The sequence below is a fragment of the Prinia subflava genome, chromosome 5, assembly GCF_021018805.1.
Source record: "Prinia subflava isolate CZ2003 ecotype Zambia chromosome 5, Cam_Psub_1.2, whole genome shotgun sequence".
NCBI lineage: Eukaryota > Metazoa > Chordata > Aves > Passeriformes > Cisticolidae > Prinia > Prinia subflava.
Genome location: NC_086251.1, coordinates 6,356,697 through 6,384,473, shown reverse-complemented (window position 1 = coordinate 6,384,473; position 27,777 = coordinate 6,356,697). Strand labels below are relative to the sequence as shown.

At 50.1% G+C, this 27,777-nt stretch overlaps 1 protein-coding gene and 2 long non-coding RNA genes across 6 annotated transcripts; 1 reads left to right on the top strand and 2 right to left on the bottom strand.

Annotated features, from left to right (window-relative positions):
* The first annotated feature begins 50 nt into the window (after positions 1–50).
* On the top strand, positions 51–7,351 carry LOC134550935 (uncharacterized). Of its 2 annotated transcripts, XR_010080486.1 has the most exons (6): positions 51–474; positions 1,357–1,653; positions 1,760–1,864; positions 2,221–2,379; positions 5,300–5,415; positions 5,976–7,351. It is a non-coding gene; the product is annotated as an uncharacterized LOC134550935 (long non-coding RNA). The 2 variants fall into 2 exon arrangements; XR_010080485.1 differs by having other exon boundaries at positions 1,760–2,379.
* LOC134550937 (uncharacterized) lies at positions 2,386–5,968 on the bottom strand. Of its 2 annotated transcripts, none has more exons than XR_010080488.1 (3): positions 5,466–5,968; positions 5,320–5,387; positions 2,386–2,864 (listed from the first exon to the last, which is right to left on the bottom strand). It is a non-coding gene; the product is annotated as an uncharacterized LOC134550937 (long non-coding RNA). The 2 variants fall into 2 exon arrangements; XR_010080489.1 differs by lacking the exon at positions 2,386–2,864 and adding an exon at positions 2,873–3,138.
* RMDN3 (regulator of microtubule dynamics 3) lies at positions 5,990–27,671 on the bottom strand. Of its 2 annotated transcripts, none has more exons than XM_063397873.1 (12): positions 26,848–27,671; positions 25,595–25,796; positions 24,891–25,037; positions 21,054–21,327; positions 19,922–20,024; positions 19,057–19,117; positions 12,323–12,398; positions 11,456–11,533; positions 10,153–10,251; positions 9,553–9,606; positions 8,530–8,610; positions 5,990–7,897 (listed from the first exon to the last, which is right to left on the bottom strand). In XM_063397873.1, exons 1-12 carry the CDS (start codon positions 26,990–26,992, stop codon positions 7,844–7,846), a joined length of 1,374 nt encoding a protein of 457 aa, XP_063253943.1. In that variant the 5' UTR covers positions 26,993–27,671; the 3' UTR covers positions 5,990–7,843. The 2 variants fall into 2 exon arrangements, with proteins under 2 accessions (XP_063253943.1, XP_063253944.1); XM_063397874.1 differs by having other exon boundaries at positions 5,994–7,897; positions 21,060–21,327; positions 26,848–27,655.
* Between the last annotated feature and the right edge of the window lie 106 nt (positions 27,672–27,777).

Genomic DNA, 27,777 nt, shown 5'->3' with positions numbered 1-27,777 from the left:
TGGGGGGGGGAGGGAGTAGGGGGTGGGGGAGGGGAGGAAGGGAGGGGAGAAAGGAGAGCTATAGAGAAAAAGAGATAAAAAGAAACACAAATAAGAAGAAATAAAGAGAACTAAAAAGCAAAAGAAATAGAGAGAGAGATAGAGATATAGAGAGCCCGGCCGGACAGCATCCAGCCCCACCGAGCGCCGAGGGGCAAATGGCTCTAAAGTCGATTCCCAGGGTTTAAATCCCCCCCGGCCCCGCCCCGCGCAGGCGCTCTGGGGCCCCGCGCACCTGTGCAGGCCCCGCCCCTCACACCTGAGCCGGCCCCGCCCCGCCCCGCCCGCGCCCGTAAATCCCGGCGGAGCCGCGCCCGCGCCGCTTTCTGCAGTGGAGGCTCAGCCCGGGATGCGGCGGGACCGGCGCTCGGAGCGCTGCGCGGAGCTGCGGACCGGGGGCTGCTCCCGGCGCCGCGCGGAGCTCGAGGCGCTGAGGTGGGGCCGGGAACAGGACCCGGGACCGAGAGGTCGGCTCCGGGTCCTGCCAGTGTCTGCGGGGATTTGGGTGAAGCCGCTTCTCCTTCGGCGAGCGGGCTGCGGGTCTGAGGCCGCATGACCGGGGCGGGATTGGGGCAGGGATCAGAACCGGGATCGCCGCGGGCTGGAAGAGCCGCTCCGGGCCGGGCGCTGGGACCGAGCCCGGCGCTGCCGCTGCTACTCCGACTGCGGCCGGCGCGGGGTTGGGGTCCCGCTGGGGCTCCGGGCAAACCCCTCTGCGGCCGCGGGGAGCCGGGGCTGTGCCGGTGCCGGGCCCGGCAGGAGAGCGGCGCTTCCCCGGAGCAGGCGCTGGATGCCGGCTGGAAGCGGCGGGGCCCGGGGACCGCCGGTACCGGCCCGGGACCCCCCGGCCGCCGCCGCTCCCTCAGCGCCGCCCGCCCCGCGGGTCGCCCCCTGCCGGGCAGGGCCGGCCCCGCAGCGGCTCCTCCCGCCCGCGGAGCGCCCCGGGCCCGGCCCCGCCCCGAGCGCCCCGCGGCCCCTGCGCGGAGCCGCCCCGCGCCCGCCGCCGCTCCCCGGGCCCGCACCCCCGGGGGCTCCCGCCCGCCGCCCCCGGAACGAGCGCGGCCGCAGCGCCGCGGGCCGGAGGAGCCGCTCCGGGCCGGGCGCTGGGGCCGAGCCCGGCGCTGCCGCTGCTGCTCCGACCGTGCCCGGGGCGGGAGCGGGGCCGTGCCGGGGCTCGGGGCGCTCCTCTGGCACACCTGCCGGGGAAGGCCTGATGCTCTCCCTCCTTTCCCGTACTGTCTCGGTGGCTCGCACTCTCCAATGAGAAAACCTCTGCGTTTCAAAAGCCAGTGAAAACTGTTTACTCTTTATTTCCAGGTTGTAAGATATCCGGAGTGCAAAGGGACACAAAAGGAGCACCAAGTTGAACCCTTATGTGAATGGCTCATCTGGGGACGGAACCCCCAGCCCGAGCATTTTCAGCACCCTGCTCCACCCAAGCCAATCTCGGGTCATGGCAATGTCCTGGCTGCGATGGGAATGCCACGTGCCAGCCAGGGAATTCCCATGCCAGTGCGGCTCCGTCTTTTATGCCAATACTGCTTCCCACAGCAGCCCCTGGGATGCCCATTAGGGCAGAGCTCCATGGCCACACCTGACCATGGAACAACACAGGTGAACAGTTGTGTAACAGCACAAAACTCTTCCCATAACCCGAGTTCCTGTCTCATCCAGCACTTCCCTGAGGGCTGGCAAGGTGCTCAGCCCTGTCCCTTTCCAGGGAGAAATGAGCAGCACAAGCCCTGAGGGTTCCCGTGCTCCGTGGCCAGAGTTCTTCTGGAGAGTGCCAGGGCTGCTCCTGCCTGCAGAGGGGCCTTTGCTGCAGGTCAGTGTTCCCAGCCCAAAATCAGGGTGGGGCTGAGGCCGGGGCTGCTGCTCTGCCCAGAGCTGCAGGGAGCCCTGGGGGACTCCTGCTCCTGCCAGGAACGTTCCTTGGTGCTCCCTCCGGGTGTCCCGGCTGGCCGGGAACGCGGGGCCGGAGGAGGCCGGGAGCCCCGGGAAGGGAAGCAGCCCCTGCTGTCCTCGGTGTTGGCAGGGGAGGAGCTGTGCCTCAGTGTCCCGCCCGCGGCAGCAGCGGCCAAACACAGCCCGGGGAGGGGCGCTGGGATGCCCGGGCAGCGCCGGGATGGACACGGACCAAGGGCTGCCCGCGGCTTTTCGGCCGGGGGCTGCTCTCAACAGGCACCCGGAGATGCTGCAGCCCGGACAGAGCCCACGAACATCCCAAAAACAGCCCAAGGAACAGCTGGAATGCCTGGGAATGTCGGCACGTTGGGTTTGCAGAGGAGCTCAGACAGCAATTCCCGGTGCCACCTCCTGGAGCTCCCACACCCCCACCAGGTATATCCCAGCCAGCCCCATCCCTTCCCTTCCAGCCTGGGGACATCCTCCAGCAGCAGGGCTAAAGCCAAGGGAATTTCCCTCCCAGAAACTGAATCCCAAGCAATGCCCTCGGAGATGCCTTGAAATGAAAGGTCAGAGTCAGAGAAATTCGTCTGGAATAAGGTTGGAGATTCTCAGGGAGCCAGCTGGAGCTGCAGAACTGCTGGGAAGCTTTCCCAGGTTGGTCCCAGTGCAGGTGCCCTGAAGACAGGGATGTGCAGCCCTTTCCTGAGGGAAAGGAACTCCCAGAGGCCCCTCCCGAGGCTCTGGAATGAGCTCAGCAGCTCCTGCAGGCAGAGATGTCCTCCCGTGGCACAGGGGCTGCCCCAGCACAGGGAGCGCGTCCGGCCAGCGCCTCCTCCTGCTGGAGAACATCAGCTGAGCCCAGCTCAGGGGTGGCACTGCTGAATCCCAGGGAGCTCTGCCAAGGGCCCCAGGGACATCTGTAGAATGAACATTTTGAGGTAAAAATAAGGTTATAAGTAGTAAGCAGATGGAAAATTTTGGGGGAGAAACATTTGGCTGGGGGATGAGGGTTATAAATAGCCAATAGTATGAAATAGAAATCTGTCCTTGTCCTGATCCTGTTGAGCTTCCTGGGGACCTCTGCTGGTTCCTGGCACAGCTGGTGTTCAATGGCAGCTCTGCATGGGAATATCCACACTCCAGGAGGCACTGGGAGGTTATTCCAGTGGGAATTCAGCAGGTGATGTTGGGCTGTGGGTATAATTCCTATAAACTAGCAAAGCTGATACTGAACCCCAAATCTGGGCCCCAGCCTGGGAACAATCTCTGTGCTGCCCTGCCAGCCAAAGGCCCTGGGCTGAAAATGTCAGCAGCCACAGGGATGGAATTCCCTCAGTCCCAGCAGCCCCAAAGGGACAATCCAGGCAGCTCCATGTGCTCCCAGAGTGCCCATTCTGTTCCCCACAGGGGCCCTGGTGATGCCAGGGACGTTCCTTTGCCTACAGTGCTTTTCTCCTGCCCCTCTCCAGCCTGAGGACCCTTCTCCTTCCCTGCCAGCTACTGCCAAGGAAGGAGGACAGTGAGTGCTGAGTTTACCTCAAAACACTCATTCCCTCACCTTGAGATCACCTGAGATTTCCCCCCCAGATTTTCCCTGTCTGTCCCATTCTGATTTCCTCATTTTTTACAAGAAAGCTTTCTTTCTCCACTCTGGAGATTACAAGCTTTACTCCCAAAATTTTCCCTGCCTGTTCACTACCTATTACCCCATTTCCACCTCAGTATTTTCAGTCTTTATGCTATGGATGCTTTGCATTTTTACCCCCTCCAATAATTTCCCTACCTCTCCATAGCTGATTACCACAGTTTACTCCATGAAGGGCATTCTCTCTGCTACAGATCACCTCAGATTTTACCCCTGATATTTTCCCTACCTCTCCACCTCCGAATGCCTCATTTTTACCTCAAAATATTCATTTTCTACTTTGGACATTTCCTCAAGTTTTATCCCCACATTTACCCACCTGTAATCCACAGCAATTCCCTCAGTTAACCTCAGGATGTTCCTGCTCTCTCCTAGAGATAATCTCACATTCTCCCCCCTCAATTTTTCCTAGCTGCCCCATACTGATTACCTACCTCCTTTTTACCTCAAAATATCCATTTTTTTTCCTCTACAGATTGACTCAGATTTTATTACCAAAATGTCCATTATGTTCCCTGTACGCTAACTACATTTTGAAACCAAAACCACACAGGTTCTGTCTCTTATCCTCAAATGTTCACTCTGTCCCCTGCAAATTGTCAGATTTTCTCCCAAAACACTTATTGTTCCTACCTAATTACCTCAGGCTTTGCTCCCCAAATTCTACCTAATGTTGATTCCTATTCACTTCTACCTCACAGTGTTTATTCTCTACCCTACAGATCTTCCCAAGTTTTACCCCCAAAATTTCCTTGCCTACCCCCAGTGACTGCCTCAGTTGATGTCAGTGTTCACTCTGTTCCTAGAGATTTACTCAAGTTTAACCCCTAAAATTTTCCTTACCTGTTCACAACTTATTACCTCATTTTTACCTTAAATATTTGTCAACCTTTAGATTATTTCAAGTTCTGCTCCCCCCTATTCCCCTACCTGTCCACAACTGATTCCCTCACTTTTCCTTCAATATTATTTACTTTCTACCATGTGGCTTTTGTCAAGATTTACCCCTAAAACTGTCCATTCTGTACCTCATTTTTACTTCAAAATGTTCACTCTACAGATTTTTTCATATCATTTTTTACCCAAAAATTTCCCCATGTGCCCACAACTGATTCCCTCACGTTACCTCAGTAGGTTCATACTCTCCTCTAGAGATTAGCTCAGATTTAGCCCCCAAATTTTCCCTACATGCCCACTACTCATCACCCCATTTGTTCATTCTCTACTCTTGAGATTTTGTCAAGTTTTACCTCCAAAATTTTCCTTACTTGTCTACTACTGAGTACCTCATCTTTACTTCAAAATATTCATTCTGTCCCCTATAGACAGAATCAAGGTTTACCCCCAACATTTTCCTTCTGGTATTGATTAATTCCTTTCTACTCCAAAAATTTTCACTCTTTCCCCTAAACATCACCTCAGCTTTTCCCTCAAAAATGCCCCCTCGCTCCCCTCCACATCCCCTCCCATTTTCCTGCACAAACAGTTCTTGTGTCCCCTCTCAACTGCCCCAGGTTTTCAGCTAAAAATGTCACCCTGCCCCCTCTAAGCTATCCCAGGCTTTCCCAGTTAGGAGCTGCAAGGAATTCAGGCAAATGGCAGCAGGGAACAGCTGTAAATTCCAAGGCAGAAGGAGAAGATCTATCAGCAAAGGGGAGGGGTTTCAGAAAACATTTCTGCAATTAATAATTATTTCCAATTCCCCAGTGAGAAGAACATGAACTCACAGAGATTAAGGCCTGGCAGTCCCCTGCAGTGAGAGCTCAGTGCACATCCACAGAGGCAATTCCAGCATCTGAAAGAAAGGAAGGAAGAAGAAAAAGGTGATTTCTTCTGTTTCAAAGTTATTTCAAGTCCTCCGACCCAAACCAACCTTTGCTCTTGATCTTGGCTGGTGAATCCTGAGCAGTGGGCACAGGTCTTGTCATTCATGCTGCTGTCAGTGATGCTTCCTGGGGGAAATGAGCTGATTGCCAAAGTTCACAGGAGAAAGCCTCTTCCCTGCAGGGATTTTGCTCCATCAATCCCACCTGCCCAGGCTGTTCCCTGTGGATGTTGCCAGGCTGGGCCAGCACAGGCAGACGCAGCTCTCAGCACTCCCTGCTCCAAACACAGCTCGGGGCTCCTTTGCAAACTGCCTCTGCAGTGGGGTTTTCTCCAGGAGAGATCAAGGAATGGCTCATGGCAGGGTGGAGATTATCACAAAGGGAAGTGAAGGATAAATACTCCTGGAAAAGCCTTTGGGATCTGCTGGGCTGAATTGGGAAGGGACATTCATTCCCTGCAGTGCAAATGCACAACAGCCTCCAGCACAAAGCAAACACTGTTAGGTGGGCTCTGAAAGCACCACTCTGACAAACTTCACTGCCATTCTTCCTTTCAGGGACTGCTGCAATCCAACTCTGAAGCTGACAAGCCCCAAAGCTCTTTCTGTCTGCTCTGGAACAAAAGGATCCTCCAGGGCTGGGGCCCATTCCCAGCAAACACTCCCAGCACTGCCCAGAGGCACCCCTGGAGCTGTGTGTGGGGCTGGCAGGGGCTGCAGGAGGACACAGCCCCAGGGGTGGCAGTGGCAGTGACAGCAGCAATTCCCAGGCTCTGGTGGCACAGCAGGGACAAAGGCCAGCAATGCCCACGGGAGGTGCAGGTTTCATTCTGCTCCCTGCACTGCCACAGCCCAGCAGGAAATCTCCAGGGGCACAGAAACTCTCAGGGTGCCCAAAATGCAGCATCTGTCCCCCTGATCCTGGGTGAACTCAGCGTGTGGGGCCAACCCCCACAGGCAAACCCTGCCCTGAGCTGGCTCAGGCTCAGACACTGCCCCAGCTCTCACCTGCAGCTGCTCCCGGGGCTGCCCCCACATTCCTGACAGGAGCCAAAGGCCACATCTTCGATGGCAGGAGCACAGGCCCTTCACTCCAAATCCTCCCAACCCTCCCCCAGGTTCGTGCCGTGGCCAGTGCCTGCCCCGAGGCTGTCACCCAGCCCTGCAATTCAGGAAGTTTTAAATGCAAATTTTCCCCTTCAGTGTTATTTTCAGGAAGAAACAAACCCACCACAGTGCAAAGGAAAAAAGGTGTTTTAAGGAATGTTTTACTCTCACACTCCTCACTTTACACCTCACAATCAGCCCAGCATGAAACAGACATTCAGGAATTAGTGTTTAGTAGCTGCCATTAGAATTTTAAGGGATATCAACAAAGCCTTGATAAATATGTGGGGAATTCCACAATATGTTTTCCTTCCCCATCTGTGTCATCATCCAGCACAATTCCCTGTTCCTGTTTGGTCCCCAGGAGCTGCAAGAGGAATGTCAGTTGTCGGCGTTGCCTCGTTAGTCCAGGAGATAATTAATTCAAAGAGAATTAATCTGGTCAGTGGTAGAAGATCATCACAGCAAAACACCGTCTTTGCCACAAGATATTCCCACTCCTGTAACCTGTTCTCTGGTCAAGAACTACTTCCCAAACTCAGTAATTCCATCTAAACCACAGCAGCACAGTTTGGAGGGACAGAAGTTTTCAGCCTTGTGTGAGGGAAGACAGAAACTGGGAGAAAATCTTGAAGTTGAAAATCCTATTCCTCATTTCTTTGACTAATGAACCTCTTAAAATCCAGTCTGGATTGTACAGAAAAGTTCCTTAGTCCCGCTTGGAAACTGATCTCTCAAAAACATCCACAAAAGGCATTTTTCAGTTACTATAACTCATTCCATTAATTACTATAGAAAAGAGAATACAAATAAACTGGAAAAAAATTTGGCTCAAGTTTTCCTTTGGAATGAATTGGAAGCTCACCAGCAAAGCTTTCCAACAGGCAGAGTGTGTGATATAAAATATATATGTGCATATATATATAATACAAATAAATATATATATTTATACACACATATATAAAAATATATAATACATATTTATATCACAAAGTATCTATCTCACATATATCTGCCATATATATATATAACCACAGATATTTTTATATCACTAACTCTACCTATAAACCCCCACATTCTCCCCTTTTTTAAGGAATGTAACATTTTTAGGGATCCTAAAATCAAACATATGCAGTGCTGCACAAAAGAAAATAAACCACGATTTTATCCATTAATTCCAAGATGTTTTCCTGGATGTGCTGCTGGGTGTTTTCCTGCAAGTTCTTGTTGCTTATCCACGAAGTGTACTTGGAATTGTCAGGATCATGAAATCCATTTGGAATTTTACTGTCTCTGCAGTGGGATGAGTTTTCTCAAAATTATTCCTCCCAGTTTGAGCGCATCTCCTCAAGCTCCCTCTCACTTTCTACGTCCTGGAAATGCAAGAGGGAAATAGATAGATGTACAGCTCAATTAAAACAAGTAAGAAATACCTTTTCCCTTCTTTTTCTCCAACCCCAAACCAGGTCTTAAGCTTATCATGGAGTCCTGGAATGGTTTGGGTTGAAAAGGACCTTAAAGGCCATCCAGTTCCTGGGCACGGACACCTTCCACTATCCCAGGTTGCTCCAAGCCCCATCCAACCTGGCCTTGGACACTTTCCAGGGATGGGGCAGCCACAGCTCCTCTGAGCAACTTGTGCCAGGGCCGCCCCACCCTCACAGGGAAGAATTTCCTCCTAATACCTGAACCAAGCATAATTCTTTCAGTTTGAAGCCATTCCCCCTTTTCCTGTCATTCCAGACCCCTGTAAATTGTCTCTCTCCATTTTCCCATCACTGGAAGGCCACAATTAGAGCACCACAAAGTTTCTTTATTCCAAGCTGAACAATCCCAATCCTCTCAGCCTTTGCTCACAGCAGAGGTGCTCCATCCCTCCAACCCCCTTGCTGTCCCTCCTCTGGATTAGCCCCCTGTCCTCCCTGTGGATGCAGTGATCCAGCTGGGATCTCAGGGGAGCGGAGCAGAGGGGCAGAATCCATTTCTGCTCCCTGCTGAGCGTTACCTCTTTGGTGTTCCCTGGCAGCTCCGAGGCGAGGTCCATCCACAGCACCGCCGCCGAGATGTTCCCGAGGTCCTTGTAGCACTGGGAAGGGAAAATGGCAACGGGAGAAGGGTTAAATGGGAACAAACAGGCAGCAAATGGAACTGGGCAGCTGCTAAAAAGAGCTGTTTGTGCCTCTTAACCTTTTGCACTGGCATTTCCTGCAGTATCCCTCAGCCACAAGGCCTCAGAAGCACCACCAGATCTTGGAATACCCAATATGACTCCCTTTCATTTTGGGCAAGGAGATTGGGTTTTGCTTGGACATTTTAAGGTGTCTCTGTGGTTTTCACCCTTTCCAAAGCTCTGCTTCGATTTCCAGTTGCTATTTGCCCTCTTCCTCACACCATTTTCTCCACAAAACCTGTCCTGGGAGCACATCATTCCCCAGCCTGTTGAAAATGTAATAAATATTATGTCCAGAAGTCTCAGGTCCCAAAACAGGTATGAAATATTCTCCATGTGACCACCAGCTGAGGCACCATGATCCCTCTGGGAACAGGAAGATTTTGGGTGCCCAGAGAGTCTTGGAGGCTTTGGAGACCATGAAATACACCCAGGAAAAGGAAATGGGTGCTAAAAACCCCTCAGCAAGAGGGCTCAAGACTCCCCTGCTGGACAGGGAAAGAGAAATACTTTATCCTTTACTTCTCCCCATGATTCCCTGGCTGTATCACCACAAAAGTCGTGGTGGGGAAGGATTAAACCTCCAGTTCATGGCTGCCAAGTCACCATTCCTGCTTTATACAGAATTTTATCTGGTAAAAACCAGGGATGCTCCACTGGGTGACTCAAAGGCAAAACCCTTGAATTTTAAAGCTTCTGCACAAGGTGATTTGGCCTAAAAAGATTTAAAAGATAAAAGGAAGTATTACCATCCTTACTGCATGGAGTATTTTCCACCTGGTCAGCACTTTACAGGCAAAGGTGATTTCTAATACAAGTATTTCTTACCCTCTGAACAAACAAGAAGTGAGTGGTTACCTTGGCAATGTAAACTCTTCCTGCTTTGGAAAACCCTGGGCTCAGCTCCTCGACCTACAGGAACAGAAGGAGGGTGTGACAGGGAAGAGCAGACATTAGGACATGCAAGGACACAGTTAATTCTTACACAAGGCTCATTGCAGCTTTTAAAGGAAAAAAAATAGATGGCAGGAAGGAGAATCCTAACAAATACATAAAGCACTATGCCCCTGAAACCTTCAAGTGGTTGTCTAGAAAAGTTTGAAATGGAAAGGTCAGCCAGGCTTTAAGTAAAATATTCTCAGGGAGGAGCTCCAAGCTCCCAGACCCTGGAAGCACAGATGTATCCAGTACTGAGCAAGGAATCACTGTGCAGCCTTAGAAAGGAAAACCAACCCCCCCAAACCAATTCCCAACACTTTGGGCTGTAATTCTGACATCTTCAACATCCCATTCTTTTGTCTGGGAACAGGGGTGCTTCACAGCTTTCCCTCTCAGCAGTTTCCTTCCATCCAGTTCCCAGGCCATGGGAAGCACCAGGGAGGATGCACAGCACTCCCATCCCTGTGAGCTGCACAGGTCACTGAGGCCCTTTCCTGGCGGATTCCCAGATTTCCTTACCCGCAGGAAGTTCTGGAGCGCGTCCTGCACCGTGGCCGTCGGGGGCACCTCAAACAGTGCCGACACCGTCCTCTTCTCCAGCCAGCCCAGGTGGGCAACCTGCACAGAGAAAAGGGCAACCTGCCCCATCCACCCGACAACAGCACAGGAACAAGGGCCTGCCCAGTCCCTGGGAGCTGCTCCTGCACCCGGGAGGAAGCCAAACTCCTCGGCAGTGTCAGAATATTCTGATGGAGTATCCAAGTCCGGCCACAGAATTCAACCTGATTTGCTCGCCCTTGTCCCAAGTCAGCTTTTGCAGTTCCATGCATCTGGGATTTGGATGGCCCCAAATCCCAACCTGGCATGCTGCAGCCACACCAGTCCCCACCTGTGCCTTCCCTTCTCCCAGCCTAAACCTTCCACAAGAACCTGCTCCCTCCATCCTGAGATTCCTTGGGAGAGACAGGCTGCAGCCTTCCCACCAGATAATCATGGGATCACTCAGATTGGAAAAACCCTCCCAGCCCTTGGAGACCAACCTGTGACAATCCCCAGCTTGTCACCCAGCCCAGAGCACTGAGTGCCACCTCCAGGCATTCTCTGAACACCTCCAGGGATGAGGAGTCCACCACCTGCCTCTGACAATACCTTGTTTAATCCTGTGTAATTCTAACCACGCAGACTAGATGATGCACTACCATACTTCTCCATCCACAGTTTTATTCCACAGCTTCAGCAGCTCCGGGCTGAGCATGAAGGAAGGCTCTTTTTCCACACAGGAAAAGAGCCAGGAGTTCCCAGCAGTTCAGCTCAGGGCTGCTCTGTAATTCCCACTGTCAATTATCTCACTTACAATCTCTGCACTGTGGCTCCATTCCCAACAAAGTGCTTTCCAATGGCACAAATGGAACAGCAACAGTCACTGAAGACTTTTATTCCCTTTTTTAGACTCTAAATCTGATTGGTGGTATCTGACTCCAAGCTTTTCCCTATCAGGAAGCATGAAGCAGCTGGCACATGCTTCCAGTGCCTCCAACTCTGTGTGTGGCAGGGGGACACATGTGACACGTCACACACCAACACTGTGAGCAGAAGCTCCTCAGATGGCCTTGGCCACACTCCTGTGTGCTCACAGGATGGAAGGAAGGTTGTTTTTACCGAGTAAAGCACTGGGAACAGGAAAGGAGTTTGCAGCTTGGGCTTTTCCTGACCCACTCTTTGCCATTTCGCTCCCCATGCCACCAGCAGTGACTAAAAAACCAAGGCTGGAGCTCTGAACCCTTCAGAGTCCTGCCCAGGAGGTGAAAATAAACTCTGTTACCTGGTAACACCACCTGCCCAGGAGATAGTGGAGCTGTGGGTCCTGTGGCTTCAGGGCAATGGCTTTATCAATGTGTTCCTGTGGGAAAGCATCACCAACATTCATCACATCTTTGTCAAAAGCAAATAAAATACCCATGAGAGCAGGTGGAGAAAGAGGAAAGGAAGAAACCCACAATTTAAGTGTCAAAATCAATAAAATTACATCTACAGACTCTGATTTTTCTTAGAGTGGATTCAGTGAGCAAGGAAAAGCAGCAGTTCTCCAGCCTCTGGGACAGGAATTATTGTACACACACACACACACACAAAGAAGCTGCCCTGCATTTTATTCTTGCTCCAGAGCTTTGCCATAACCTCACTGATCACATCAAAGGCTGAGGGGGAAACAGTTACCTGTGGCCTGTTCCATGTATATCCTTCTCCTCTGGAACATCCACAAGGCATCATAATACTAGGAATAGTAATAGGAATAAAAAAAGGGAATCTGAGGCAAATGAAGTCCTCTTTGAGCAGTAACTGCATCCTGGGAGGATGAGGGTTCTTTACAGGCAGCTACTGCAGACAAACTGGTGCTGTATCTTGTCACCACATAATAATTCCATGTTTCAAGCTCTAGGTCTCATCCTTTACCTAAATTCATTTGCATGATTTCTTTTTTTTTCTGCAATTATAGTGTGTAAAATTGCAGGTCATCCCCAAAAGGCACAGCTGGAATCAGCCTCCTCACCCCAAACCACCCATTCAGGGCATCTCTGAGATCTACTGCTTCCCTAAGAAGAACTGGAGCCAATTTTCCCCATTTCCTGCTGCAGAAATGAGTGTTGTTTGATACTCACACAAAGCCCAGCACCTCCTGGCCACTCACCTTGAAAACATATCCAGCCTGGATGCGCTTGGGAATGCTCTCGTATTCTGACACCTGCCCACAAAGGATGGCAAACCTGCATGGGGAGACACCTGCATGAGCCAGCTGGGATTGAATCCACACAAAATCCACACGTCCCTGCTGTCCATGGCTGCAGAAGGAAGGTCTACAAGTGCTCAAAGCCAGGCTGGAGAGAGTTTGGAGCAGCCTGGGATAGTGGAAGGTGCCCCTGCCCATGGCAGGGGTGGAACGGGATGAGCTTTAAGGTTCCTTCCAACCCAAACCATCCCAGGATTCTGTGAAGTGCATGAAAGCTTCACACCTTAGTGGGGAAAACAAGGAATACAGCACATCCCTCACAGGGAAGAGACACAAGCAGCAAAAATGCAGCACCCAGGAAGGAATGGGCTCGAAGGATGAGGCAGCGGGAGGGGCTGGCTGTGACACAAACTCACTGCACTGCTAAAAACCAGGAGCAGCGCAATTCCACAGTGCAACTGCTCCTCTGAGCAGGCAAAACTGTGCCACAACACAGAGCAGTGCAGGGTGAAGCTACTGCAGCAAGAGGCACAGTCCCAGCAGCTCTAATGGACTACGGGGCACAGCGAGCTCCTTACGCAGCAGCCCAGCTGCAACACACGGGGTTCTACCTCCAGGGAAACACTGGAAAACCTACCCACATCCTGCAGCTGGGAAACAGAATGACATGTTCAGTGTTGGAGGTGCAAAGCCATTTAGTTTTGTCCAGTAAGAGACCGTGAGTTGTGAGCCTGAGAAGCAAGGCCCCAGCAAAAGCAGTTATTGCAGGAGCCGTGAAATTCAGGATTGATTCCCTGTGGATTTGCGCCCTCCCATCTCGCCTCCCTGCATCAGAACGGTTCAAAACCTCCCTCCCTGCATCATTTCCCAAGAAACAACAACAGCAAAGAGAGCTCTCAAGTGGGACAGAACATGCAGATGGAAGTTTGGCCTCTCTTATCCTGCTCAGGTGAGAGCTCTGGGAGTGGAGGATATTTCCATCCCTTCTCCGAGTCTGGCTCAAAAAATATCAAATGGAACAGACAGGCAAATAACATGGCTCATTCTTGCAAAAAATACAGCTGAAAAGCAGAAAGATGCAAATAAAAATCCCCATTTCCTACACCCACTCCCCAGTACTGCCACAGATACCAACATCAATCTCCCAAAGCATCCTTTGGGATGATTAACCACAGCAGATGTGCAGGAATCTGTCAGAAGACCTTTAAATCTCCAATTACACTTTCCTCAGAGTCACAAAATCCCACAAATCCCCTCACACGTCACTGCTCCAATGTGTAAGTTACAGCACAAAGCTGCGTCTCCTGAACAATTTAGCATTTTGCCTTAAATCTCTTCCTTTCATTTGTTAACTTTCTTGTGGAAAAGCTCTAGATCAGCTCTAAAATTCTTACTTTTCATGTTAATGGCAAGGATTACCAGACCAGTGTATTATGGGACAAAATACACTTTTCCTGCCAGCCAGAAAAAAAGCTCCACTGCCCCACTATGTTGTGTGGAGATGATGGAGTAAGTGTGTTTAGGATCTTCTCCAGTTTGTATCCCAACAAACAGCCTGGACTAAACATCCCTAACCAGAATACGACAGGGGTTGAGAAATAGAAGCCAATAAAAAGCTTATTTTCTAAGATCATGAGATAAAATATTCCTAGACAATAAATCACACAGTTGTCTCACGTCAAATATAAATTCCAGGGTTTTTTAACAGCCTGGTGAAATGTTGACAAAAAACCCATAAAAGCAGCAGTAAATTAAATTCTAGTCCTATTTTGGTGCCATGAAATAAACTAAAAAATATATATGGGAAGAGACGCCTGATCTGGTTTTTCACTGTACTCCCAGGAAAGATGATTCTTCCCAACCCAGCTTTGCTGATCCCAGGTTCAGGGCCACTGGACTGTTGGGGATTTTCAGACCCACAACTCTGCACTTCTGGGATTTTAGGCTGTGCTGTCTGCTGTTCTCTCCCCTGCTTGCTCAGCTTGGCATTCATTCCAGCTCATTCCATGGGATGCCTCGGGATAAGCGCCACCAGAGGCACTAGGGACGTGCAGGAGGGCTGAGCAGCAGGACCAGGACAGATTAAAAATCATGATTATGCAGATTTTTACCCCCAGTAACCAGCGGGTGTCCTGTGCATTACTGCTCAGATCCATCCAGAGCTTTCCTTAGGATATCTCTTCATTAAGCAGTAGCCAGATTCCTCTTTAAGCTGCTGACACACCAATTCTCACAGGAATCTCAGCTCAGGATTTCCCCATTTATTAGAAAATAAACTCTGTGGAAGCAGGAAACCCCAGCAGAGAGAGCCTGATCTTCCAGCTTAAATCCCCAAGCTCAGGACTGTGAAGGATTTCTTGGGTTCTGCACCCTGACTTCCCTGGAAGCAGGACTCTGCCATGGAATACAGAGCCTCCAGCACGTCCCCTCCACAGTCAGGGTGCTCTGCTAGCCCAAACACAGCTCTTAGCCCTTTTAACCACCTACAAGACAGTTCTCCCACTATTTTATGAGCATTCCCAGTTTTTCATCCTCCTGTGCACTGGGCAGATGTATGTGAATCCCTGCACTTGAGTAAGGGGACAGGGAATTAGCAGGCAGGTATTTAGACTGCAAGAACCAAAAGTTAAAATAAGAATTTATTTGGGAATTAGTACTTTGGGACAGACAGCAGAATTCCCAGTGACTCAACCTGAAATTAATGACCAGCTGATCCTGCAAGGGTTGGGAAAAAAAGCTTAGGCTTTTCCAAAGGGGAGACAAGATGGAAGGAAAAAGTGGGAAAGGCTGATGTTCCCCCTTCCTTATGGCCCACAAACATCCATATGGGAGAGCTCCTGTATTCTAGATGTTCATATTTCTGAATTCACCTTCCAAGGCAGACAAGTCAGGGGGATGCATTCAGACAGCTCTAATTCCATGCCATTTTCCCTCCACTACATTCTGAACTATCTCCTAACAACTATTCCTAGAGTTGCTCCTGCCCCATGTCACACTGACAGCAAATTCCCCATTTCATCTGCCTGCAGAACAGAAAATGCTGGGCTCATATATCCAGAATCTGGCTCAGAATTGGCCAGATCAGGGCAGTGATGCACCAAGAGTTAAATCCTGAAGCACTGCCAGGTATTAAAATAAAGCCATCTCCCAGGCATATCCGCAATGCTGTGACTTTTCAAAAATCCAGGATCTGCCCACGGACAGCCAGATGTACCCACGGAACCGAAAAGGGCTGGTGATCAAGATGTTCCACCAAACTGCCAGACTCTCCAGGAGAAAGGGCACATTTTGGAGACTCATCCAACCCAATCCCACTTCTCCATAACACACAGGGTAACTCCAAGGGGGCTGGAGCTTATTATTCCATCCACAATGATGGCTCTCAGCAGGCAGTGCTTTATTTCCAGGGCAAAATGTCCAACTCAAACTACAGCTCCTGACACAGCACCTGCAGAATTTTCCTCAGATTTCTCTGAAACCCCTCTGGTTGCACTTCCAGTATTACTTTTAGCAAGAGGAATGGAAGCCAAGGCAAATCCACAGCTCACTCTCCTCTCCTGATCCCTGAAACTGCTGCCTTGTGCTTGCAGTTGTGCTGCAAACACCCACAGGGAATGGGCTGGGAATTCTAAAAGGCCACAGGTGTTTCTCAATTCAATTCTGAAAGGTCTGTGCAACTACTGATGCTCCATCCATCCATCCATCCATCCATCCATCCACCCACCCACCCACCCACCCATCCATCCATCCATCCCTAAAAGCAAGAACAGGCCTGGGAATTTGCTCTCTCCTACTCAACAGCTGAAATCAGCTCATGGAGAAATCAGTTTAAATGGACAAAAATTCTACCTGCTTAGGGATCTTTGACAATCAGAGAACAACTCTGGTGTCTAAATCCAAGGTAAAAACCAGGTAATTTTAGGTCAGGAGCAGAGAGGCTCTAAGATCATTCCCTGTAAATCCTTCACTTCCCATACACAAATCTACTCTTAAGGCACTAAATGCAATTAATGCCCAACACAACTCCCACATTTCCCAAGGGCAACAGGGGCAGAGATCAGTCCCTCTGCACAAGGCTGGCTTGTCTGTGCAGCCCTGACCAAATTCCTGCTCCACTCTGCCCAGAGATGGCTCCCTTGGGACCGGCCAGCTTCCAACAGCAGTGACTACAAGGAGAGCTTTGTCCCCCACTCCATGGCCACAACAGAGCCATGAGAGGCCTCTCCTCTGTGCCTGGCAGATCCCAAAGCCAGGCCAGACACAGCCCCACACACTTACTGCTCTCCCTGTCACTCCTGAGAAACCACTTTTCCTCCTGCTGCCAAATCCTTCCAACCCCAAAAGCAGCTGTAGACAGCACTGACTCCCCAGCAGAAATACCTCCCTCCCCCAGTTATTTTCTTTCTTTGTTTCTTTAAAATGTCAGTGATGACTGAACAACAACGAGGCACTGAGGGGAGAAAGCTTCCTTGCAATGATAACTGCAGGCAAAGCACCTCTTGTCTTCCTCGGCACCTCAGAAAACTGGGAATGATTTGGACACAAGAAGGAAATAACAAGCACAGAAGACAATGAATAAGCATCCAAAACCAGCACAAGGAATCCACAAACTTTTAAGAGGCAACTGATAAAACAGAAAATCAACATGAAATGATGCACACACAGAGAAAAAACGCAGCCCGTGAGACCTGCACCATCAGGCCTCACACAGCCTGTGTGGAGAGGCAGCAAAATAACTGGGAATATTTCTATTAAAGTGGCAATTCAGACACAGTGGGAAAGATGATGTTTATTGCTGTGTGTAGAAGAAAGAATGCAAAGGACCATCACACCAACACAAAGCCATGCCACTCCCCCAGCTTGTGTCCTGCACTGAATTCCTCCAATTTTCTATGAAAAACTATAAGGAAGACAGAGAAGAATATTGGAAAGACAATACATGAGTGGTGAGAGATAAAAAATTATTCCCCTATGACAGAAGATAATAAAGGATTAGGGTCCTCAGCCAGGGAATTAGTCACTAGAGAGAAATATGACAGAATAAAACTGTAATTTAAATAAATGTGAACAATGTTCTCTGATCGCTTCTCCCAAGAGCTGGGGCATCAAATCCACCCCAAAAAAGCTTTAAAATCTCTGCTGTTTTTTCTCCCCAGGGTAAATTCAATTAGCATAAAGAAAGACTGCAATTAAGCCAGCTTGTGACCACTTCAGAGCTGGGAAGGGAATAATTTCCTGTTCTATTCATGCCAGAAAATAGTAATTTGTGTGCTGATAAAGGGAATTACATATTCATTCCCAAGAAATCCCACGCCTCCCACATGCTGCTCTGCTGTTTCCTTTCTCCAGCTGCCCTGGAGAATTGGAAACAAGATGTAGCTGTGCAGGAAGAAACCTTATCCCTGTTTGGGAAAGGGGTCTGAGGGGCCAAGAATTGTCCCAAACTTGGAATTCCAAGGCAAAACTGTCAGTATTTGGACACTGGAGTGGAACCTGGCTTTGTAAAATACAAATTTTAAGATTCACCCTGGCAACTAAACCCCATTCACTCAAAGATGTTAAGCCAGCAGACAGAGCCCAACACCATGATCTGCTGGAGATTTTACTGCTCCCAAATTCCTCCTTCCTATCAAAGCCTTAACTGAGAGCAGTAATTCATTACCAACAGATGAAATATAGTTCAAGATAATAAAGGCATTTATTCAGATGCCAGTAGTTGAAAACAATCCTTCAAGCAAATTTACTCATTGCAAAAGAACAGATCTTGTCTGGTAAAGACACTCAGCAACCTATTTTCCCAATAATTTTCATTAAAGAAGAAAAAAAACCCCTTTTATTCTAATTTAAGTGTTGTCAGTCCTTCAGAGAGACTGCTGACAAACACCATTCATGGAGGAATTCATCAGAGTCACAGAAAAGCACATTTCCTTATCTCCACAAATATCTGTGCCACTCCTCCAGCTCTCTTCTGGAGTAGCTTTTATAAAGGACATTTAAAAATCCCACACACGAGCTGGAAGAAGGGAGCAAGGTCCTTCCCCCTCTCCTGCCTCCTCCTGAAACCCTGTGCAGAAATGTTGGTCACAACTGCTTGGCTGAACTGCAGATCATCTCTTCTTCCAGCAAGGAACAAATATATAAAATATTTTTGTTTAAATAAAAAGATGTGCTGCTGTGTCCCTTCATTTCCAGGTCAGGGGCCTTGCAGGGTGATGGGAGCAGAGCCAGCAGTGCCAGAAAACACTTCCAGGAGACTCTAAAAGCCTGTCTGCTAAGAGTGATGGATCTCCTTCCTCCAGAATTAAGTGGAAAACAGGGATTTTGGCACAGCACCAAGCCCACACTCCTAGGCCTGGCTGATGGAAACACACCCCCTCTTGCCTCAAAGCAGCTCCACTTGGGAGCTTTTCCTCCAGAACTCTTCAGGGAGAAACTCATAATTAAATTGGTGTAAGAAACCCAAAATTTATTCCCACCATCACAACCAAACCTACTGTCTGTCACGTTATTCCTTACACCAAGTAAGCAAAGCTGTTAAAAATGGAAAAACACCACCAGTGGGGCACAGTGCAAGTAAGAGCAAATGAGTTTGTGGGGGGGGTTGTATTTGTTATTTTTAACTGCAGCTCAGCTCACAAGAACCTCGAGGTCCTTTCCCTACACTTCTTAAAAGCAAGAAGTAAAAAGTCACTTACCACTGGTGGCACTCAGCACTTTGATCCCATTTCGGCAAGGCGAGTTCCAGCTCTTCCTTCCCTGGAACAAAAAAAAGGAGTCAGAGGTAAGAAATTCAGCTGCTTTCTTTCTCTGAGGCTCTCAGAGTAACAGAACGGCATAAAAGTCACGTATTTGTTAATTTGATAATGCATTTGGCTTGAAAACATCCCATATATCATTCTATCCTCTGGCAGGTTCAAAAAGCTGAAAACTAAGTACCTATTGATGGGTAAAAGGACAATATAAAACTCAGAATTCCATGTTTAAATGGCTCCACTGATTCCCAGAAAAGAGTAATTGTATAAGCTACAGTATTATCTAACTATATTTAGTTATGTGCATAATAAACAAGACAAATTATTTAGATTAGTATCTTTTGTTGCACATCCTAACTGTAATAATAAAGATGATTTTTGTTCTATTCTGACTCACTTAAAACCCTGTAGACACCTTTGACGTAGTCAAGAAGAAGGAGGGAATAAAATTAAAACAACTCCCCTAAGCAAATTTATAAATAGGTGTTGTTTTTATATCTGCTCATGCTGGCAACAGAGCAAATCGACTACAGCCAAAGCTTGTTTATTTTACATGCATTTTATGATTTTAGTATCACGGAGAAATGGACAATAGGTTTGAGAAACAACTCTCCCAGCTCTAAGTAGCTCTCAGTCTAAATAGACTCATTCTGAAAGTTCAATTCTTAAACACACAAAATTTTGTTTAAAGCACGGCTTCCCACTCCCTTAAAAACCAGATTCTAGGGCAAACCAATAAATCCAGGGCCCTGCTGGCAGGTGGAGATCTGAGTGCCAGCCCTGCTGTGGCCAGCAGGGAACTCCTTACCGCTGGTGGCGTAGGATCTCCTCTCGTCCGCGTCGTCCGTCAGCTCCCACATGTCGCTGTGCGCCCGCGCCAGGCGCCACAGGAACTCCTGCTGCCCGGCGTACTGCAGGGACAGACAAGCCCACAGGGGAGTCAGGAACCAGGGCTGGGCACGCACTCGCAGCTCCAGTCATGCAGGGGGGTTTCTAAGCCTTTAAAAATGCCTCGGTTCCAAAGGAACCTAAGCAGAACCCAGCAGAGGGAAGTGAGGGCAGGTTTGTAACTCGGTGTGGGGGCAGGGTGTGGGCCTGGTATTTCTGGGTCTGAGATACTTCAGCCTGCTAGCAGCTGCTAACTTTTTTCCCAAGGGAAAATTTCTCAAGAAAGCTTCTTCTCAAAGCAATCTTGGCAAACAAGTACCCTTTCTCAAAACCATCTTTCTCCACGTGACGTTTTGCCTTTCTAGTTCTCAAAGAAAACATTTTAGCTGTTTCTCTAGTTTAACCAATGGGATTAGAGAGGTGTCATTCCTATTCACCCATCATGTTAAGTCTGTATCAGAACACCTTATAAAAAGCAGTAAGAAGTAACAAATAAAGCTTTTTCTATACTCTTCGCCTTCTGAAATATTTGGAGTCTCTCATCTTTTTTCGTGTCCTACAGCGACAGCAGGGATTGACCCCCTCCAGTGCTGTGCCCAGCTCTAGGCTTCTCAAGTCAGGAAAAGCAGTGAGGGAGGGGATGGAGCATGTCCAGGGAAGGGAATGGAGCTGGGAGGACTCAGTCTGGAGAAAAGGAGGCTCAGGGGGGACCTCTTCCCTTCTCCATAACTCCCTGACAGGAGGGGGCGGCCAGCGGGAACCCGGCTCTGTTCCCAGGGAGCTGGGGATAGGACAAGAGGAAATGGCTTCAAACTGTGCCAGGGCAGGTTCAGGCTGGACACCAGGAGGAATTTCTTCTCGGAAAGGGTGGTCAGGCAATGGAAGGGGCTGCCCAGGGAGGTGGTGGAGTGCCTAAGGGATGACTGGATGTGGCACTAAGTGCTCTGGGCTGGATGACAAGGTGGGGATCAGTCACAGGTTGGACTCTGAGTGAAGAAATCCCTCCTGACATCCAAGCTGACCCTCCCCTGGCGCTGGAAAATACAAGGCACCTTTACCGCGAGCTTGTTGTTGAGGAGCAGCTGGAACCCCTCTCTCCTGTCGTGCTCATCCCCGTTGTGCAGGCGGTCAGCCTGCTCCAGGAGCTGCCCCAGCCCCTCCTCCAGTGAGGACTCCAGGGGCAGAGGGCCCTCATCCTCGGAGAGCAGATCCAGGGAACTCCTGCGCACAGTCCTCACGGTGTCGCAGCTCACGTCGTCCTCCCCTTCCTCGCTCTCCCGCTCCGACTCCCGGTCGTAGTCGGACTCGGCGTTGGCCGTGCTGTAACTTTGGGGGGAAAAAACATCACCAAAGCAGTTTGAGGAGCTACTCCCCAGGAGAGGGAGAGTCTTAGCTTCTAAGTCTTAGCTTATCCCAGAGAAAACTGCACAAACCAAGCGTCTCGCACAACCTCACTTCAGGTATCACCCTCAGAAAGCTGAAGGATGAAGGTGGCAACAAAGATAAGTGCCAAATCAGTTTGGAGCAATCTGGTCCATGGAAGGTGTCCCTGCCCAGGGCAGGAGGTGGCACTGGATGAGCTTTAAGGTCCCTTCCCCACCCAAACCATCACTGTCCCCACCTCCCTTGCACACCCTGTCAGCTCCTCCCTCTCAGCCTTTCTAACTTCAGGATATGAGAATTAAACAGCTAAAACCAGAGCCAGGACAATGCAGTTAAATATACAGGTGATAAAAGGGAACTTCAGCAATCCCTGTGCAAAATATAACACCGGAGGGTTTTAGCCTGTTCAGAATTTCAGGCACAACAGCTGTCCTGGCAACACCTCACACCTCCACCACCCTGAACATCAAACACTACACAGCCTGCTCCCACTGCCACCTGGAAGGCTGCACAACAGCAGGAAAACCACCAGGACCATGCCCCACGAGCAAGGAAAGCAGCAAGGGGTCACCACATGTGCAAAAACCCAGGGAATGACCAGCAGCTGAAGCAAACAAACCAGGACACGAGGGATTATGGAGGTCCTGGTGGGACTCCACGACTTTTTTTTCTCTCCCACCTCAGTGATTCTGCAAAGCTCAGATCAAAGCTCCTGAAAATGGTGAAAATTAAGCTGCCCCAGCACTCAAGCTGGGAATTTAAAATTTAAACCAGCATTACACAGTGGTACCACAGCACAAGGGAGTCTACTTACAGAGCTGATTTCTTTTCAAACAAGACTATCTGTGCCCCTCACTTTTACCTGCAAACTCTTAACTACACAACAGGCACAAACTGGCCAGTCATTTCAAAATTTGCACTTCAACACAGGGATTTTGTTGATTAAAGTCAGTAACTGCCCAAGAGAACTTAAGCAGCTCTGCTGGAACTGAGTTCCCTGCACTCCAGGGACACTGGGTACTTCCAGCTGTCCTTCCCTCTGTCTTGGCTGATTCCTCCTCCCAGGGACAGCCCTGTGGCCCTGCCTTTGCCTGGGGACACAGATATGTGACACAGCCCTTATCTGAAGGAGGCAGTGACAGGGCTTTGCCCACACTCAGATAACAAGACACATTTGGCTATCAAAGCTTCCCGAGACCCATCCCTAATTCTAAAGAATTCCCCTCTCTGCTCCCTCACCACAGCCTCCAACCCTCACCCAGGCATTCAAAACCCCACCACGTCGTCCTGAAACACTTTAAGGCAAGAAATAAAGCACCAGCCTCACACTGCAAAGATAGGAAAGCAAGGATGTCATGCTGGAGATGATGTTGAATTAATGGATAATGCATCAGTCACAAGGGTAGGTGACACTGGCATGGCTCTGTCTCAGATTAAACCCCTCATTTATTTACATTTCTTAATATTAATGACATGATTAGCTCTCTAGACCACCTCCAATTTCCAGTAATTACACACAAACTCCTCGAATTTCCTGATTTCCTCATCCTAACCCCCAACATTTTACTGGCAGCTGCCAAGGTTTTGGTCCTTCAGCTCAAAAAACAACTGTTTTCTGCCAGTTCAAAGCAACAAGGAAACCCCAAGTTTTCAGGGAGATTAAGGGATTTAGGTGTTACCAGCCTGTTTTCCTGACTCCACAATGATGGAAAGCTCGGGAATGCCTTAATATAGCAATCCTGAAGGAAAATAGAGCCCATGGAAAGAGGAGGCGAAGAAGCCCAAAGCCACGCGGGGAAATTAAGCAGCACAACCCCCCTGAAAACTCCTGGGAGATTTTTGGGGATGTGGTCTGAAATTGGAGAAGCTGCTCATGCCCATGTGGTTTACAAAATAAAGCTGAAATGGGGGTTCTTGGTTCTGAATTTCACTGAGAGAATTCAGCTGTCAGCGAGGAACACCTGCCTGAAATCCATTGGTTGGCAGCAGGCTCATTCTTCCTCCCAGTGCCTGCTCCAAAGCTTCAATGTTTTTTTTTCCAAAATTTACATTTCCTACCCTGAAAATGTTACTTTTCAAGCACATTTACATCCCTAGAAGACAACACTGCACACTACAGGCAGCAGCTGGTCCTAACCTGACTGACATTTTTATACCTCTCTGTGTAGGACCAGAGTGAGGCATTATCTAAGATTCCAGTTTTAAATCAGGTGAGAGCTGCTAATCCACCAATCCCCACACTGGTCATTACAGCTAATTACAGATGTTAACTAAAATGTAAGGACTCCACCAACCACCACTGGATTCCAAATAAATTAATGAGGTTTTGCAGTAAAATACACCCTGTCCCTCAGGAGGTGCCTTTTCTGTAACTCTGAACTCTTGGTCTCTGTCACAATTCACAATTTTCTGTGATCTGAGGACAGCCAGGGCTGGGATGTGTGGACAAAACCCCCTTTTCCAGCAGTTCTACACAAACCATTCTCCCCCTGGTGACTCAGTGCATCTGCTGTTACCCAAATACCCAGGTCCTGCCTTCAGAATCAACTCCACAGCTCCAAAATCTGTTCTGCAGCCTCGTTACCTATTACACCATCGTGAATCACTCCCTCCCTAATTTCCCTCTCATTCCAACACCCACTTGAGCTGAATGAAGCTCTACAACCCCAATGAGATCACAGCAGCTCCCTGCTGCCTCACCAGCTCCAGCTTTTAGAGATAAACACAAGTTTAGGGCAGTCACAGATCCCTGTCCTTTGTCCTGGGAGGACAAATCCCTGCTAAAATGCCAGCTGGCACCAGCCCCCAGGTCATCTGGCTGCCCAAATTCCCCCTGAAATGCTCCCACTGTTCTAAAATCCCTCTTCATGTGACATTTCATCCCAACTGCTCTGGGAAAACATATATAGGAGCACCACCTGTTTTGGGACACACTTCCATACCCAAAAAGCTACAAAAGTGGTCAGATTCAGGGACAAAAGAGCAGCATTTCCTCAGAAAATCAGCAATCACAGATGCACGAGAGCTTGTTACCTAACAAGAATAAACCTGCAGCTATACTGCCATTTTTAATGACGTTCTTACACCACACACAACTCTTCTGTCATGTGCAGGGCCAGGAGCTGGACTTGGATGATCCTCGTGGGTCCCTTCCACCTCAGGATGTGCGCTGATTTGATGATTTGATCACTTTAATATAATATACGTTGTCCGGAAATTTGATTTCCAAACACTCTCGCTCCATTGCCAGGTTGAACTTGCACTTCCCTTCCTCCTGCAAGGTTCTCTAATCAAATTATTTATTTAAAACCCCTCAATTTTTTTTCCTTTCTCTAAAAGTCAGGATCATTTCAGATCTCTCAGTCTGGCCCTGGCAGTAACACACTTACTATAATAAAAGCAAACTGAAACCGTCTGTAGGGGAAGAAAATTCCCTTCTTTATGCTCTAAACTGCCCAGATGTGGCACCAGATCCCCTAAAACATCTGTCCCAGTGCTCTGCTTACCCCCCTTCACTCTCTCCATCATCTGTGTTGGCATTCCCTGAGCTGGCTGTGAAATAAATGGAGCTGGAGCCTGTGGAGTCACTTCTCTCCCTGGAGAAGATGATTTTCCTCCGGCGGGTCATGCGCTGGGTTTCTTCCAGGTGGGTCCTGGAGGGAAAGGAAGAGAAATCAATATCTGGTAGGAAAATGGCTGTTATTCCCCTTCTCCTCTCCAGCAGACTCCACCCCATTTCCTTTATATCCAAAGAATTCACAAGGTGGTTTACTCCTGTTTACACAAACTCAAACAGAGCTAATGTATTCTGCAGCAAAAAAGCAAATCCTCCTCCACGGACAATCCATGGACAATCCATCCGGAATCCATAGATGTGATGTTCATCCAGCCTCTGCATCAGGAACTGGAGTGACAGAACGGAAGAGGGGAAATTTAGGTTGGATCTAGGGAATGAATCTTTCCCTGGGAGGGTGGTGCAGCACTGGAATGGATTTCCCAGAGGAGCTGTGGCTGCCCCATCCCTTGCAAGTATTCCAGGACAGGTTGGATGGGCCTTGGAGCAACCTGGGATAGCGGAAGGTGTCCCTGACCGTGGGTGGGTGGGCTTTGAGCTCCCTCCCAGCCCAGGCATTCCCAGATGCTGGGATCCTGAGGCTGTTTCCCCATGCCAGGGAGGGACTGCTGTGAGCCCAGGAGAGAGGGGCAGTACCTGACTTCCCCCACGATCTCCAGTGCCAGGTGCCGGAGGCTGTTCCGCAGCTCCTCCACCTCCTTCCTCAGCTCCAACACGTTCCTCACCACGAAGTCCAGGCGCTCCAGCACCTCCAGCTGCTGGTCCTGCCTCAGCAGGAGGCTGGGCACGGCTCCATCGCCCGCTCCCGCCGGGATCAGCGCTCTGGGCACGGACTGGGCTGCACCAGAGCACAACGAGGCCGTTAGGTCTGAGCAGGAAAGGATTCCAGTGGGGAGGGAAATCTGGCCACAGTTCTGTTGCCAGGGGATATGAGGCTTGATCTTGATAGGGACATCAAGGTGATCAGAGGGATGGAGCAGCTCTGCTGCAGGGAAGGGCTGGGAGAATTGGGATTGTTCAGCCTGGAAAAGTGAAGGCTCTGGGGTGACACAGCTGCCCCTTCCAGTGCCTGAAGAGGCCTGGAGGAAAAATGGGAAGAGACTCTTTACAAGGGCCTGGAGTGACAGGCCACAGGGGAATAACTCCAAGCTAGAGAAGGGGAGATTTAGGTGGGATATTGGGAAGGAATCTTTCCCTGTGAGGGTGCTGAGGCCCTGGCACAGGTTGCCCAGAGAAGCTGTGGCTGCCCCATCCCTGGAAGTGTCCAAGGCCAGGCTGGACAAGGCTTGGAGCAACCTGGGATGGTGGAAGGTGTCCTTGTCCAAGGCAAGGAGTAGGACTGGATGAGCTTTAAGGTCCCTTCCCACTCAAAACATTCCAGGATTCCATTATTCCATAACCACTGAGAAAAACACAGTCTCACTTTCTGTTCTCAAAGTTTTGCACAGACGTGGATGAAACCCAGCAAGTTCGGGGTTCTGAATCAGCATTTCTAAACGCCCAACACCCCAAACTCACTTACCCCTATCCTGGCCCCATATTCCCCTATTCCAGCCCCACTCCCTCATTCCATCCCATCCCCTGCATTCAATCCCCATACTCCCCTACTCCAGCCCCATTTCCCGCATTTTTCCTTTTCCAACCCCATTTCCCGCATTACAACCCCATTCTTCCTACTCTAATCGCGTTTCCCCCTACTCTTCCTATTCCAACCCCATTCTCACTATCCCAACCCCATTCCATTTCCTCCACTACAGTTCCGTACCTCCCTATCCCTTTTTCCCCATTCCAGCCCCATTCCCTCTATTCCAACCCCAATTCCAACGCCAGCTCCAGCCCCATTCCCCCCGTCCCCACCCGGCTTCCCCGCCGCCCGATCCCTCTCGCACCGTGGCGCGGCGGCCTCTCCGGCTCCTGGGAGCGGCGGCGCATGACCCAGAGCACGCCGAGGCAGAGGCCGGCGCCCGCCGCCAGCCCCAGCGCCATCCCCAGCCGGGGCCCGGCCCGGGCCGGCTCCGCCACCGGCACCGCCATGGCCGCTCCGGGCGCGCGCACCGCCCGCGGCGCGGCGCGATGACGTCACGAAGATGCGACACCGATATGGGAAGGGGCGTGTCTCTGGGCATGTGACGTCATCGACAGCGAGGCCACGCCCACGGCGCTCGTGTGGCTCCATCCGGGCATGGCGGGAGGGGACACGGAGCGGGCTCTGTGCCACCTCCGCAGGGGTCACCTCCGTGCCCCGGGCGCTGGATCCGCGGAATGTGCCCGGGAAAAACCCTCCCAGGCCGCCGGCTCTGCACCTGCTGCCAGCTCGGCGCCTGTGCCGTCGTGGTGACACCTCGGCCCGGGTGCCTCCGCACGCTCTGTGGGCACAAACCCCGCTGGGTTCGGTGTTCGGATTCCAGCAGTGAGGGACAAACGTGCCCCCCAAAAAATGGGAATTTGGGGTGCCCAAGGGAGATGAGTGGGACAGGGTTACTGTAGTGAGGGGCTGGCTGTGGGATTGTGGGCACAGAGCCACCGGTTTGTGGGATGAGATGACGGATTTTAAGTGGGATAGGCAAAGTAGACAGGAATGGCCAAACACTCATCCCAAGTATTAGGAGCTGGAATTCTCCCTTCTACAGAAAATGTGGTGGGCGGTTACATTCCTGCTGCGATCCCCCAGGAAGAACTTCCTTTATCCCAGAATCACTGAAACTAGAAAAAAACCCCAACTTTTTCTGGAAGAGCCAAAGGATTCATTAGGAGAAGGTGCCGGCCAGGAGAGGGAAAACCAAGCCCTTTGTGTGTTCCCTGCTCCTGGGGGTTTGGGT